Below are 16113 nucleotides of genomic sequence, written 5' to 3'. Positions count from 1 at the left end.
CACCCTGCTTGTGGTTAACGCTTAGCTGGAATGAAATATTCAACGCAGCAATAGAGAAATTAAAATAGTAATTTATTTGTCAGACAAATAAATAAGAGGCACAGTGGTACATGGTTACCAAGCTCTGGCCTGGCCTCCTGCCATTCTGGCCAGCACTTATATTCCCTTAATCCAGCCCCCTTTGCTCCTCCTGTGGCTGCCTCTGTCCAATCAGCCTGGTTGAAATTCCTATTGGCTGTTTGCTAGAACCAATCACAAAAGATACACCCACAAAAGATACACCCACTTCCTTGCCCTTATAAGGGAGACAAAGAGCTATATATATGACATATAAGTAATAATATATCTTACATGGAATCTTAATTACCAGCTCACCTCTTGCCCTCCTTGCCCTATTGCCTTCTAAAACAAATGTTTAATCTTACATTTTTATGTTCAACAGATGTCAAGGATCTTGAGTTTCACATCAACATTGAAAGATTTCCTTCATTTAATGTTTCTAAACAAAATGCCTGACAACTATATATCAAGACTGCTTAGATGGCGTCTTCTGTCTGGCAGGGGGGGGGGGCTGGTGGCTGACTTAATTTCAGGATAAATACAACTCTTACAACCATATGAAATAAGAATCTAGCATTCCTTAAATCCTTTGCATAATTACATTTAAGCCAATATATTTAAGCTAATATATTTCATACATTTATCATAGGTAGCCTCTTAAAAGAATAAAGCTTTTCAAAGTAAAAAGGAAGAAACTCAGTAAAACACAACTTTTAAAAGAAGCCTCTTCAGTTTGCACCCCTCCTTTCACAGCCAGCTAGATGCTTCTCCATTGCTCTTGGCCTTTGAACCTTAGAAAGAAGATCTGGCTCATTTTACTGGGAGGCACATTGGTATTATCTTCCCCATTCCTAATGGTGTTTTCTCAGCCTTGGGGCAGCATATGTAATTCTCCCTTTTTATGACTTTGAGAATTGTTTTTCTACTATAAATCAATGGGGCCCCCTTGTCTTAGGAGAATGGCCAAGGTTTTCTCTGCCTGGCATGAAACATTTGAAAATCCTTTTTAAGCTCATTTTTAAATACAAGCCTTGATTGAAATATATAGAAGCTTTGATAAAAATGCAGGCTTATGGTTAGGTGCCTCAACCTGGTGATCTTCACCTTTCCGCTTCTCAGTTATGAAGACAGAAGCTGATGAGCCTTTGCACCTTTTAAACTGTTTGCGCAAAAGTCAGGATTCCAGTAGTTGGAAGTGTAATCCCTGGGTTGGTTTGCTGTACCTGGGCAGAACCGTACCTGTTGAATATCCGCCTTTGCATGCAGCTGCTTAAAGGTACAAGAATGGCAAGCTTGCTCAGCATTAGCATGAACAAAAGAGTAATCACAGTTTAAGATTGGCATGTTTGTTACAAAGCAGTTGTGTACTGGGATCCTCTTCAGTCAGAGGGCTGAATTTTTATCCTGGAGTGGGAAAGTGATATACATAAGGAAGTGGAACCGGGTTAAGTAGTGGGGACAAAAGACAAGAGGGGAAGCCCAGATATGTGACAATTTAGGCAAATAGATAAAGATCCTTATCTGGATCTTTGAGACTGTTGGGAGCCCTGGAGCAATTCCAAAAACAGGAACTTCTTGCTTAGGAAGTTCCCTGGATTGCTATGTTGTACAGCAGCCTTCACTAGCCTTACCCCAACTCTCAGCAGCCCAGGAAAGCACAGCCTCTCTGCTCTCTGTCTATAGATTAAACGGCAGAATTAAAGGTGCTAGCCCCTGTGACTTATTTTGGGTACAAACCCAGCTCATAGCCCAACACTTCAGATACTATTGCACAAAATTGCTATTTCCGGTCTGCTTGCATAGAAATGCAAACTATGAGGCAGGGATGATGGGAGCTAAGAATCCAACATCTGGTGAGCTGCAAGTTCCTGAGGCTGTATATGCCAGTGCTATTTTTCTAGAAAAAGAGGTACCAGAACGCCTCCCTTGTTCTTTATAATGGCAGTGGAGCCCACCTGAGTTCTGGCTGAAAAAAAGCCCTGGTGACCCGGAAGCTGTACGCCAGCTCCCTTGGCCAGTAAAGCGAGATGAGCACCGCAATCCCAGAGTCGGTCACGACTGGACCTAATGGTCAGGGGTCCCTTTACCTTTAAGCACCATACATTTAAAGCTCCCCCTCCCAAAGAATCATGGGAACTGTAGTTTACCTGTGTGAGTTCCTGTGTGAGTGCCTGGAGGCGGTTGGAGGATGGATGGCGGCTAATGGATTGAGGCTGAATCCTGACAAGACAGAAGTACTGTTTTGGGGGGACAGGGGGCGGGCTGGTGTGGAGGAGTCCCTGGTCCTGAATGGGGTAACTGTGCTCCTGAAGGACCAGGTGTGCAGCCTGGGAGTCATTTTGGACTCACAGCTGTCCATGGAGGCGCAGGTCAATTCTGTGTCCAGGGCAGCTGTCTACCAGCTCCATCTGGTACGCAGACCGAGACCCTACCTGCCCACGGACTGTCTCGCCAGAGTGGTGCATGCTCTAGTTATCTCCCGCTTGAACCACTGCGATGCGCTCTATGTGGGGCTACCTTTGAAGGTGACCCGGAAACTGCAACTAATCCAGAATGCGGCAGCTAGACTGGTGACTGGGAGCAGCCGCCGAGACCATATAACACCGGTCTTGAAAGACCTACATTGGCTCCCAGTACGTTTCCGAGCACAATTCAAAGTGTTGGTGCTGAGCTTTAAAGCACTAAATGGCCTTGGCCCAGTATACCTGAAGGAGCGTCTCCACCCCCATCATTCTGCCTGGACACTGAGGGCCTTCTGGCGGTTCCCTCATTGCGAGAAGCAAAGCTACAGGGAACCAGGCAGAGGGCCTTCTTGGCAGTGGCGCCCGCCCTGTGGAACTTCCTTCCAGCAGATGTCAAAGCGATAAACAACTACCTGACATTTAGAAGACATCTGAAGGCGGCCATGTTCAGGGAAGTTTTTAATGTGACATTTTATTGTATTTTTGGTCTTTGTTGGAAGCCGCCCAGAGTGGCTGGGGAAACCCAGCCAGATGGGCGGAGTACAAATATATTATTATTATTATTATTATTATTATTATTATTATTATTATTATCTGTCACAGAACTACAGTTCCCATTGCTCTTAAGCTACAGTTCCTGGGATTATTTGGGGAAAACATCCTTTAAATGGCTGGTGCATTGACAGCAGACCTGCTACCTCACAACAGGTTCTCAGTGGACAGGTACCCTCTGTTCCCAAAGATACTGGACAAACTCTCTCTTTTGTTTCTGCTTCTTGCGCCTTCCCAAGTATCAAGCTCTGTTTCACAGCCAGTGCCCCAGACCAGGCACCAGTAGCCATTCAGAAATATTAGCATTCTTTTGTGAAACCCAGGGAAGTTGATCCAGAATGCTTTAAAGACAAAACACTTTTTTGCTTGCATCTGGAATGCTATCCCCAGGGGAAACCGCTGGGGCGCCAATGTTGTCAGCTTTTAAGCACCAGACTGGGACATTTTATTTAACCATCCCTTTGGTAGTTAAGGTCTGCCTCTTCATCTTTTAGTGGAGTCGGGTTAGGAATTGTCTTTCTTGGTTCTAATAATAATAATAAATTTATTATTTGTACCCCGCCCATCTGGCTGGATTTCCCCAGCCATTCTGGGCGGCTTGCAACAAAAGATTAAAAATACATTAAAACATAAGTCATTAAAAACTTCCCTAAACAGGGTTAAACTGAAGACAAAAACTTCAAGAAAGAATGGGAAAAAATTATAATTTATTTAGGAGACCACTGCAAGCAGATGAAAACATTAGCAGGATTTTAATAACACTTGTAATGTAACAATATGGACAATATGGAAAAATACAAAATATGGATTACGAAATAATATGCAGCTGAAAATGTTAACAATAAGACCCTTGAAGGGGATGGTGGGAAGTCCATAGATTCAGAGAAATCTCTCAAAGTAGATATGTATTTGGCATTGTTATAACTTTACACTTTACTCCGTTGAGAAAGCCTGAGCACGCTTTGCAGAAGTTAAGCAACCGCTCTCAGCTTAGCAGTGGTGCCTGCCGTGCTGCCAACCTGAAATTTGTTCTTTTCTCACCCCCCCCGGATAATCTTTATTTGTTTTTTAATTACATACTGCACATACACATATTGCATTACATTTTACATTCATACTTGCTCCTAGGAGCTGACTTCCCTCCTTCCTTCTTCTGGCTTTTTTTATACCGTCTCTAAATTTTTCGCATTTCCCTTACCCATTTTGTATATTGTTATTCTTCTTCCACATTTGTCCGTAAAATATCTGTAAACAAATAAATCCTTCTATAACATACGATTCTTGTTGTCTGTCTATTTCTACTTCCATTTCCATCTACTATTTATTACATTGGTCACATTGTATATTTTACTACTTCTTATTGTTATTATTGTCCAGTAAAATTCTTTGTAGTTCCCATTATGAGGTTTGTTTCAATTCTACTGGTTTCACTATTTCACCTTATCTTATAATTATGTATGACATAATTTCCTTTTTTAAAAAATAATATTTATTCCAATTTTGAAAATTACAAAAAAGACAATCCAAGAAAAAGAAGAAAAAAAAGAAAAAAGAAAAAGAAAAAACACACAAATCCAACCTTTACATAACTTTCTTTGCTTATTTCCTTGACCTCCTCACACCTCCCTTTTTTGTATTCTAGTTCAATTAGATATTTCAGCAAATCCTTTCCATCCTTGTTATTATCCTAAAAAAAAAAATTATATTGATATACTATATTTTTACATTCTCCTCTTTCACTAATTACCAATCCATTTTTACTTAATCCTTTATATCATTTCTGCTAAGACCACAAAACTTCATTCCAACATCCTTCTAACATTCCTTAATTTTACAGTATTTCTGTAAATAAACTTTAAATTTCTTCCAATCTTCTTCCACCAACTCTTCTCCTTGGTCTCAGATTCTGCCAGTCATTTCCGCCAGTTCCATATAGTCCATCACCTTCATCTGCCATTCTTCCCGGGTGGGTAGATCTTGTGTAATTATGTATGACATAATTTCCCCCCCATTCTTTTTGAAATGTTTCATCGCCCTGTTGTGGAATTTCCCCCGGTCAACCTGCATTCTGTGCATCGCGGGCAGGCAGGCATTCAACCGGTGCAGCTTCTCCTGCGCAAAATTAAGACACGGCGGGGAAGGTGGACGCGGACCGGATTAGTCATCCGATGCCCCCCCCCGTTGCATCCTCCCGGCCCCCCCCCGCCGGTGCTTCTGGGGGGCGGCGATTTTAAGAGGAGGAGGCGCTGGGCTGAGAGGGGTTAAATGCACCGAGCTCTTCTTTCTAGATAGGCGCGGCCGGCTGCAGAAAAGGAGCCGGGAGGAGGTCGGCTGCTTCCCCCAGCCCGGTCTCTCCTTCCAGGAGGTGCATTTCCAAAGCCGCCCATCACCACCCGCTCTCTACCTCTATGCATTTATTTTTGCAAAAAGAAAGAAAAGAAATGAAGGGGGTGGGGGAGAGCCGCGCCTACCCGCAGGACTAGCGCCATGCAAAGCCTTCCTGGATCAGGTGAGTGCAAACCAAGGAGGGCTGGCCTGGGACGAAGCATCCTTGGCTGGAAAGATGAAGGCAGAGGCGTCTCCCGCCTCCGAAATAAAGGATTCTCACCTGTGGCAGGTCAGAGAAACAAGCGGGCGGCTTGTTCCCAGCAAGAGATCTCAGCCTGTTTAGTGGGGAGAAGGGAAATGCTACCAGCACTGAGGATATTTGGGGGGGGGGGGACATGGTACTATTTGGCTTTTGTAGTTTTCCCCAGGGAATTCCAGATGAAGGAAATATGGGATACCCGGAGGAGAGAGAGCCCTGCTGGATATGTTCCCCTCTCACCCCAGTATCCTGTTTCTCATAAGACAGGCTTGTCGGTCCAGGGAGGGCTCACAGGAGCCAACTCCTGGGGGCTGTGGGAGCTTCAGCCCCCACAATAAAATATTTGAGGGGGCTGTTCCCCTCCAAAGTTGATGGATTGCCATTCAAATGTTGTGCGTGCACCTCATCAGGGCTTACCTGCACACCTCTCCCCCAATATTTGGCACCCCGGGGAAGGCTGGTGTGCTTCTCACTCCTGCTTGCACCTGGGTTCGAATTCTGTGCAAGCCCACAAGAAGCGGAATGTCTCCCTCTATGCATGCAAAAGCTCCCTGGTATTCCCAGGTAGGGCTGGGGAAAGAGCTCTGTTTAAAACCCCTGGAGAGAGGCTGCCAGTCGGTGCAGGCAGTACTGAGCTAAGTAGGCCAGAGGGTCTGACTCAGTATTAGGCAGCTTGCAATCTTCTTCTCCCATGACTTGCTCTCCGCTCTAGCATGGAGAAATCACAGCTGCACTGCCTTGAGCTCTTGAGGTTTTGCTTAGCTATTGCAGCTGCTTTTGATTTGATGAGCTACTTCCCAAAAGGTGAAGAGATGCCTAATTCTTCTTTAAGGCCTGCCACTGCTACCCCTTGTGAAAGTGAACCCCGTAAATCAGTGGTTCTCAAACTTTTTTCTCTGGGCTACACTTTCAGAATAAAAATGTGTTCACAATTTTGTTTTATTGATAATAAATACATGGGGTGGGTGGGACTCCTAGCAGAGATTAATTTATAGAAGTATCACTTGATGCTCTTGCTCTTGTTTTGAAAATATTTCTATCTGTATTCTGCAAACAATAAGCATTATTTTGATACCGTGTTTATCACACCGAAATGTTCAGATGTTTATTTGATTGTCCTTGATTCTTCCCACTCCATTTCCTGCCACACCCTTTGAAAACCACTGTCAGCAAAGTTATGTGGTTTTAGCAGTAATGTTATAAAGGAGTATTTAAAGATGGATTGTTAACAGGTGAGAATGTAAAGTTATAATATATTAAGATAAACTATTAAGATAAAAGCAAAAATGGAAAGGATTTGCTGAAATAACTAATTGAACTAGAATACAAAAAAGGGAGGTGCGAGGAGGTCAGGGAAACAAGTAAATGAAAGTCAAGATATGGAAAGGTTGATTTGTTTTTAATTGTTTTTTACCTTTTTGTGTTTTGTATTTTCCCCTTCTTTTTCTTTTCTTTTTTATTATTGTAACTTTTTTGAAATCTTAATAAATATTATTAAAAAAAACAACCACTGTCAGCAAAAATAATATGTTTATAAAAAGCGAAAAAACTCCCAAGAATGATCAGTGAGCTTTTGAATCTGCCAGGTTGACTGTTAAGCGAATGAACGAATGAATGAATGACTATGAGAATGAATGACTATGAAAAGGGATGGCTAGGCTCTGCCTCTGCTGCCAAAGGCAATATGCCTTGGGAACCACGGGTGGGGTGACTTGGGTCTTGCCTGCAGGGCTCCCACTGAGGAATCTGGTCTGCCACTGTGAGGAAGTATGCTGTAGTAGAAGGGCCATTGACACGATCCAGCAGGACTCTGCTTATGTTCTAGAGCAGGGTTTCCCAAACTTGGGTCTCCAGCTCTTGCTGGACTACAACTCCCATGATCCCTAGATGGCAGGATCAGTGGTCAGGGATGGTGGGAATTGTAGTCCAAAAACAGATGGAGACCCAAGTTTGGGAAATGCTGTTCTAGAGGCAGCCTGCTTCTGAATACCAGCCACTGGGGAGCTTCAGCGGCTGTTGCCTTCCTGTTAGCTTGAGGGCCACTGGTGGAACCAGGATGTTGTCTGAGACGGGCCTTTGGTCTAACCCAGCAGAGCTTCTCTTCTTAAGTTCCCTGAATTAGGAGCTCCCATCATCCATCATGCATAATTATTATCATTTGAACTTGAACTGATTTTATAATGAAATGATTTTAGAATGTTGTATCATTTTACTGTTGTTAGCCGCTCTGAGCCCGGCTTCGGCTGGAGAGTGCAGGATGTAAATAAAAATTTAATATTATTATTATTATTATGACTCTACACTTTTCAATGCTTTATTTTGTTTGCAGCACAAGGAACGAAGATGGAGGAGCAGGACTCAGCGCAACCTGGGGAGAAGCCAGAGGAAGGTGGGCCGACCCCTCACGATATCCAGATCAGAACGGTCCGGGAATTCTGGACAGGGGTGCCTCCGGGAGCGATGGGGGAACCCCTGTGGCAGGAACTCTTGAAGATGATGCAGTCTCCTAATTTTGGGCTGAGAAACCCCCAGCTGATGGAGGAACGTTCCGTGTGGAACGACACTGCTGCTTTCCACCCCTCTTTCAAGGGGGCAACTGATGCTGGCCAGTGGCCTAGAGGAGAGCAGGCCCCAGATCCAGGGGGAGGCCTCCCCGAGGCCTACATGAGCCCAGAAGCCTCCGGGAAAGTGAAGGAAGAGATTCCAGACGAAGAAGACTTGGAGGCACGATGCCGGCACTTCCGGGAGTTCCGCTACAGGGAAGCGGAGACTCCCCGAGAAAATGGCCGGCAGCTCCTGGAGGTTTGCTGCCAGTGGCTGAGGCCCGAGAGACACACCAAGGAGCAGATGCTGGAGCTGGTGATCTTGGAGCAGTTCCTTGCCGTCTTGCCCCAAGGGATGCAGCGCTGGGTGCAGGAACGCAGCCCCGAGAATATGTCTCAGGCAATGGCACTGGCCGAAGGCTTCCCTCTCCCCTCTGAAGAGTGGGAGCAAAAGGTGAGGCGGTTTCAGCGGTGTGGCTGGTGCCCCTTTGGGACTGATAGGGCAGAAGGCAGGGAGCCTGACAGTAGGTGGCGCCACTTTCCAATGAAAGCCAGAGCCAACGAGTTGTGGGTTTGTCCCCCATCCTCTTTTTCCTCAGCAGGCACATATATTGGCTTGGTTCTCACTGGATGCTAAAAGAAACTGTGCCTTAGTGCGAGATCACATCCACGCCATACATTTAAATGCATATGTAGCACTCACCCCAAGAATCATGGGAACTAGGTTCCAAGTAACACAAAGGTGTTTACATTCCTCTGCACTTTATTACTGCAGTACATTATGAAAAGGCTCAGTTTCTCAAAGAAGGCATTATCTTGTCTATCCTCTGGGAAAACTATCTATGAGAAAATGGATAAGAAGGTCGGCGGTTCGAATCCCCGCGACAGGGTGAGCTCCCGTTGCTCGGTCCCTGCTCCTGCCAACCTAGCAGTTCGAAAGCACGTCAAAGTGCAAGTAGATAAATAGGTACTGCTCAGGCGGGAAGGTAAAACGGCGTTTCCGTGTGCTGCTCTGGTTCTCCAGAAGCGGCTTAGTCATGCTGGCTACATGACCCAGAAGCTGTACACCGGCTCCCTCGGCCAGTAAAGCGAGATGAGTGCCGCAACCCCAGAGTCTGTCACGACTGGACCTAATGGTCAAAGGTCCCTTTACCTTAATGTATGCTTAGCTTACCTATATGGTGAGAACCAGAGGGGGCAGAGTTCCAGTAGTGTCCAAACTTTTTTCAAAGAGGGCCAGATTTGATGAAGTGAAGGGCCGTGGGGGCTGACCATAGTTGTTGACCTTTTGGTAGACAGACAATCATTGAGAAGTGGAGCCTTTTTATAACATACTGGAGGAATAAGGGGCAGGAGAATGTAAACCTGTTTGTGTTACTTGGTACTTCGTGATATTAATTCACTGCATGTGATTTTGGTATGGAATTCTGTTCCTATATGTTTGGCTCTATATATCCCCTTTACTCCACATCTATTTCATTTTATTAAGCATCTGTTATTAGATTTTGTTGTGTTTTATTATAAATGAATATAAACGGGGGGGGGGATTTATGGGAACTGTTGTTTACCCCTCACAGAGCAGCAATTCCCAGGGCCCTTAACAAACTACCTTTCCCAGGATTCTTGGGGTGTGCTACAAATGTGTTTGGGGAAGAAGAGGGGAAATGTTAATCTATAAGCACAACTTTTTGGCAATGGATTAAATTTTGTCAAACTTCTATCTTAAAACTGTTAAAAAACTTCAGTGTGTCTTAATTAACTGCAAACATTTACTATATTCAATAAACGGCTTGCAGTTTGTTGAAAGTTTATCTTGTCTTTCTCTTGCCCCCTCCTTTAAATCTGACATTATGTCTCAACCTGGCCATTGAGACAAGACTCCAACATTCTTTAAAGTTGCAGTTCACACAGAATGATGCCGCAGAGCAGCCAATTTCCTGCGTCTTCTCGGTGGGGGTGGAGCCAGACGTGAAGACCTTTGAACTCTAGACATTATTATATCTGTAGCATTGACTGGGGGTTCCCCACAGCATCCCTGCAAAGCTCCCTAACCTGCCTGCCTCTCTTTCAGCCCCCAGGACCATTAAAGGAGGACTCTGTTGATTTCCCCTTATCGGAGCAGAACCCGTCAGACCTTCATCAGAACCTCCAAGTGGACGCCAAGCAAGAAGAGACGGGAGCAGCCTGCTTGCTGGGTGAGCCTTCTTGCAGGCATGGCAGCTGGGACCTGGGTTCTGCAGCACATGTCCCTGTCTGCTTCCTGTCACTAAGACCAATATCCGAGGCCTTGCTCTGTGCTAAACTACAGTGGTACCTCTGGTTACGTACTTAATTCGTTCCGGAGGTCCGTTCTTAACCTGAAACTGTTCTTAACCTGAAGCACCACTTTAGCTAATGGGGCCTCCCACTGCTGCTGCGCTGCCGCCGCAGGATTTCTGTTCTCATCCTGAAGCAAAGTTCTTAACCCAAGGTACTATTTCTGGGTTAGCGGAGTCTGTAACCTGAAGCGTATGTAACCCGAGGTACCACTGTACAGCAGTCATAATATCTTGTAGGGATGCTTATCAGCTTTAAAAAGGTGATTAGGCAAATTCAGGGAGGATACGGCTATCAATGGCTATGGTAGATGCTGACGGTTTTTGCAAAAAGACAAAAAACTCCCACAAAACTCTGTCCCCAGTTTGTACACGCAGAAATCACAGACTTGTGGAAATGAAAATCAAAGCACCCTTGATGATAGCACACACATCCCAGCACTCGGAAGCTAACTAACACCTGGAGTGTTAGCGCCAAGATGTTCCTGTTCTCATCAACACTTGTTTTATTTAAGGGTCTTCCATATATTTAGCCTTTGATGTCATTGTAACACGTTTTTATTTTGGGGGGGGGGGTTGCATTTCTGATCTCCCTGCTTAAAATTCCATGATACACAAAGCACACACTTCCAACTGTGTGAAACTTTTACTTAAATTTCAACATCACAATTCACGAGATTATTCAAAATGATTTGCGTGCTGAAGTATTTTCTTTCTTATTTGATAAAGTTCATCAAAGACTGCTGCATCGCTTATTCTTGCAATTTAAAATAAATTTAGCAGTTTCAAGTTGTGTGCTTTTCATTTTTTCTGCAAGACATCTGGCTTTTAAAACTGACACTAGCAGGTTTGGGGGGGGGAGTAGTTAACCTTGCCTAGGGCACAAAGTAGCCTACTACTGGTACAGACTAGACCCCATGATTTTTGGGGGGTGCACTTAGGGGGCTTTGGCAGCACTGACTACTGCTGGCAGCCCTGTTGCCTGGCCAGCCCTGTAGTTTCCTGCTTCCCCTCCCAGCAGACGTCTCCCACTTCCTCCCATTTCCTACAGCAAGGCAGGAGAGGGAGGAGGCAGAGGCAGTTGATTTTAAACGGCTGAAATATGTTTTTAGCTTATATTTAATTGTACTGCTTTATCAATTTGGTACTTGCTGCCCTGGGAACCTTTGTGGGGGAAATGTGGGCTAGAAACAAATTTTCCACCGGCAGAGTGACGACACCGTTGGACACGATTCATAATAGCAATAGACAATCCATAGAAGCAACTGTTGTTTCCCTCAGGGTGGACCATGTTTGATTGAAACCAAGATTCTCTTTCTGTTCCAGCAGGTGACCAGCAGGTGAAGGAAGATGAGGTGGAGACATTTCAGCTGGCAAAAAGACCCGAGCAATGTGAACTCAACGGGGTATTGCTGGATGGAGCAACCGGGATTATTTTTCAGGGACCAAACACACAAGAAACATTTGGAAACCAGCGGGTTCGAGAAAGCCCTTGTGGTGGCAGAGGTTCCCCTGAAGCTATGTCCTGTGAGAGAGAAACAGAGGGACCCGACCGCGGAGAAGGACGCAGCCAGAGCTCTGACCTCCCACAGAGGCGGCTGGCCCGCAGGCGAAAGAAAACGCACGTGTGCTCTGAATGTGGGAAAGCCTTTGACCGGCTCTCTGTCCTGGCGAACCACCTGACCATCCACACAGGAGAGAAGCCCTACCAGTGTGTGGACTGCGGCAAGGGCTTTGGCTATAAAGCGCTCCTTGTGAGGCACGGCCGGAGCCACGAAGGGCAGAAGCCGTACAAATGCTTGGCGTGCGGGAAGACGTTCAGCACCAGCACTATCCTCTCCGATCACGAGAGAATCCACACGGGAGAGAGGCCCTTCACCTGCGCCGACTGCGGGAAGTGCTTCATCAAGAGGGGCCACCTGATGAGGCACCAGCTGACCCATACGGGGGAGAAGCGCTACAAGTGCTCCGAGTGCGACAAGAGTTTTGGCGACAAGAGCCTCCTGACCACCCACAAGAGGTGGGTGCGCCGAGTGCGGGAAGAGCTTCAGCCAAGGATCGCACCTCGTCACTCACAAGAGAATCCACACCGGAGAGAAGCCGCACCAGTGCTCGCACTGCGGGAACAGCTTCAGCCGGCGCTACGACCTCCTCATCCACGAGAGGACGCACACGGGCGAGAAGCCCTACCCGTGCCCTGAGTGCGGGAAGAGCTTCCGCCAGAGCTCGCAGCTGTTCGTCCACGGGAGGATCCACATGGGAGGGAAGCCCTACCGATGCGCCGAATGCGGCAAGAGCTTCCGCTGGGAGAGCAGCATCAAGATGCACATGAAGAACCACGCCGGCGACCGGCCGTACGCCTGCTCCGAGTGCGGCAAGCGGTACGGCAAGTCCTCGCACCTGATCCGCCACAAGGCGACGCACACCGGCGAGAAGCCCTTCCAGTGCTCGCAGTGCGAGAAGAGCTTCACCCAGAGGTCCGTTCTTGACCTCCACGAACGGACGCACACGGGAGAGAGGCCCTTCAAGTGCGCCGAGTGCGGGAAGTGCTTCCGCTGGGAGAGCAACTACCAGATGCACGCCAAGAACCACACCCGGAAGAAGCCGTTTGAGTGCGCGGACTGCGGCGAGAGCTACGACAAGGAGTCTCAGCTCATCAAGCACCGCAGGAGCCACACAGGGGAGAAGCCCTTCAAGTGCAAGGAGTGCGGTCTGTGCTTCGACTGCATCTCCGCGCTGACGGGGCACCGCAAGGTCCACCGGAGCGAGAGGCCCTTCAAGTGCGCCGAGTGCGGCAGGAGCTACAACGAAGAGCCCGAGCTCCTCAAGCACCAGAGGGCCCACACGGCGGAGAAGCCGCACAAGTGCCCCGATTGTGACAAGAGTTTTGACTCTAGCTCTGCCCTGAGGGTGCACCGGCGCATGCACACCGGGGAGAAGCCCTACAAGTGCTCAGGCTGCGGGAAGAACTTCAGCCAGAGTTCAAACCTCCGGACGCACATGAGAATCCACACAGGAGAGAACGTGTGAGAGGCAGGCCTCCCAAGGATGTGGGGGGGGGGGGACACGGTGGCCGCTCAACTCCAGGAAGCTCTAGGGGGCCAAAGGTTCCCCATCTCTGATTTTGCAGGTATTTTTGCCTGGGTGGGTAATGTTAGGGATCGAGCTACATGATGCGGGTAGAACATAGTGAGGTGGGTTTAGAAGAGACATCGACATTTTTCATTCTTTCCTTTCTTTTTTATAAAAAAACAATAAATGTTTTAATTCCAAGTGTCTGTGTGTGGTTTTGTTTTATGCTCCTTTCTTATGATGGTGAGGCTTGGTGTTGGGGGGGGGGGCTAGCTCTCTTAATAATAATAATAACATTTTATTTATATCCCGCCCTCCCCAGCTGAAGCTGGGCTCAGAGCAGCTAACAACAATAAATGCAATGCCAAAGGTATTGGATTCAAATCCTGCACAAGTTGTTTTGTTTTGTTTCCAACCAAGTTCTACTCATGACCACGGCCATCAAGTTTGATGGGTTAACAACAACAACATATTATTATTACAGTGGTATCTCGGTTTTCGAACATCTCCATTGTCGAACGTTTCGGTTTTCAAATGCTGTAAACCCGGAAGTAAATGCTTTGGTTTTCGAACACGCCTCGCAAGTCAAACATGCCGCATTGCTTCCGTGTTGAGTTTTCCGTAGAGGCTTCTGTATTTTTTTGTTTTCAAATGTTTCGGAGCTCAAACGGTCTTCTGGAATGGATTACGTTCAGAAACCAAGGTACCACTGTATATGCCAGCCATCAGACTGGGTTGCCCCAGCCACTCTGAGCAGCGTCCCACAAATTATAAAAGCACAGTAAAACTTCAACCATTAAAAACATCCCTCAACAGAGTTGCCTTCAGATGTCTTCTAAAAGTCAGATAGCTGTTTATCTCCTTGACATCTGATGGGAGGACATTCCACAGGGTGGGTGCCACTACTGAAAAGGCCCTCTGCCTGGTTCCCTGTAACCTCACTTCTTGCAGTGAAGGAATCTGCAGAAGCCCCTCGGAGCTGGATCTCTACATCCAGGCTGAACAATGGGGGTGAAGACGCTTCTTCAGGTAAGCTGATCAGGACTAGGACTGGAGACCATGGGTTCTTAACCTGAAGTCCACAGATTGGCTTCACATGGTCTGTAAACTGGGAGAAAGGTAAAAGGAAAGATGTACATAAAATGTTTTTATGTGCATTTTTCTGGTGACAGGGCCCACAACTTTCATCCAAATCTCAAAGGAATCCATGACCCAAAAAAGGTTAAGAACCGCTGCCAGAAAAAAAAAGAAGAAGAGAAGTGTACTAAACAGAATGGATGGGTTTTTAAAATGCACTGACTTGTTCCAGATGGCTACAATGGGTTTCCAAATGGTTACTGGATTTCATACGCTCCAGAGGGTTGCTCAAAATGACTTAAATGGTTCTCCCATTCCTTAGTTAATCCCAACAACAACCCTGTGAGGTAGGTTGGGCGTGAGCTTCATGGCCAAGTGGGGATTTGAACCCTGGTCTCCCAGGTCGTAGTCTTGACACTACTACTATACCACACACCGTGTTGAATTTCTGCCTGCAATGCAAGTGCTTTCTTTTATCTCCCCACCTTCCTCAAAAACCCTCTGGGTGCCATGTGTGGTTCTCAGCTCCCCTGCCCTTTTTTAGCCTTCACAAGGCTGCTGTGAAGCAGGCTAGGGGCTGCTAGGCGGAGGGAGAGATTATTGTTAGACCAGTATCATCTGGTCAGCTTTAGTGTTATGGAGGGGGATGTCTTTTCAGCCTGGTACAAGCCACCACACAGAGATTGCAGTATCTCGGCTGGCATGCATGCAGTGGACTCGGTCAAAGGGCTGTCACATGGAAGATGGAGCGAGCTTGTTCAGGGACCAGAACCGTTGGGTTCAAGTTACGAGAAAGGAGATTCCAGCTGAACACTAGGAAGAACTTTCTGACAGTAAGAGCCCATTAGCTGATTCCAGCATCGCAGGGGGTTGGTCTAGATGACCGTTGGGGGTCCCTTCCAACTTGACAATCCTATGGAATTGTAGAATTAGTTAGAAGGGACCACAATTGTCATCAGGTAAAATCCCCAGCAACAGCAGGAATCCTTTGCCGAAGAGACTCCTGCTCTATCAACTGAGCTATCCAAGGTATTGTAGAGGTTTTGTTTCTATGATTCTAAGTTAATCGATTAATTCAGGTTCATTAGTTTCAGTGGGTCTACTCTGAGTAGGATTTAGTTGGCCTTTGTCTTGGCTCCCTGCTCCATAAGGAAAAGCCAGCTTTCCTGAAAAGAGACTGAACGGGTTAAATGCAGTTACAGATAGGTAGCCGTGTTGGTCTGCCATAGTCAAAACAAAATAATTTTTTTTTTCCTTCCAGTAGCACCTTAAAGACCAACTAAGTTAGTTCTAGGTATGAGCTTTCGTGAGCTGTGTATCTGAAGAAGTGTGCATGCACACGAAAGCTCATACCTAGAACTGACTTAGTTGGTCTTTAAGGTGCTACTGGAAGGGTTAAATGCAGAGAGTCTTCCTGCCTAGAGAGCTCCTGAAATGGGAAAAGG

At 46.5% G+C, this 16113-nt stretch overlaps 1 protein-coding gene across 1 annotated transcript; it reads left to right on the top strand.

Moving 5' to 3' along the window:
• Positions 1–5336: 5336 nt before the first annotated feature.
• LOC309336322 (uncharacterized protein) lies at positions 5337–13549 on the top strand (the record flags this gene model as incomplete). The annotated part of the gene is made up of 5 exons (XM_081851943.1): positions 5337–5583; positions 7991–8658; positions 10276–10399; positions 11846–12552; positions 12599–13549. The coding sequence occupies exons 1-5, from the start codon at positions 5562–5564 to the stop codon at positions 13547–13549; spliced, it is 2472 nt and encodes an 823-aa protein (XP_081708069.1). The 5' UTR covers positions 5337–5561.
• Between the last annotated feature and the right edge of the window lie 2564 nt (positions 13550–16113).

The sequence above is a fragment of the Podarcis erhardii genome (genome assembly GCF_964252035.2).
Source record: "Podarcis erhardii genome assembly, chromosome: 2".
Lineage (NCBI taxonomy): Eukaryota > Metazoa > Chordata > Lepidosauria > Squamata > Lacertidae > Podarcis > Podarcis erhardii.
Note: the sequence above shows the minus strand (reverse complement) of the source record. Positions and strands in the feature narration are given on the sequence as shown.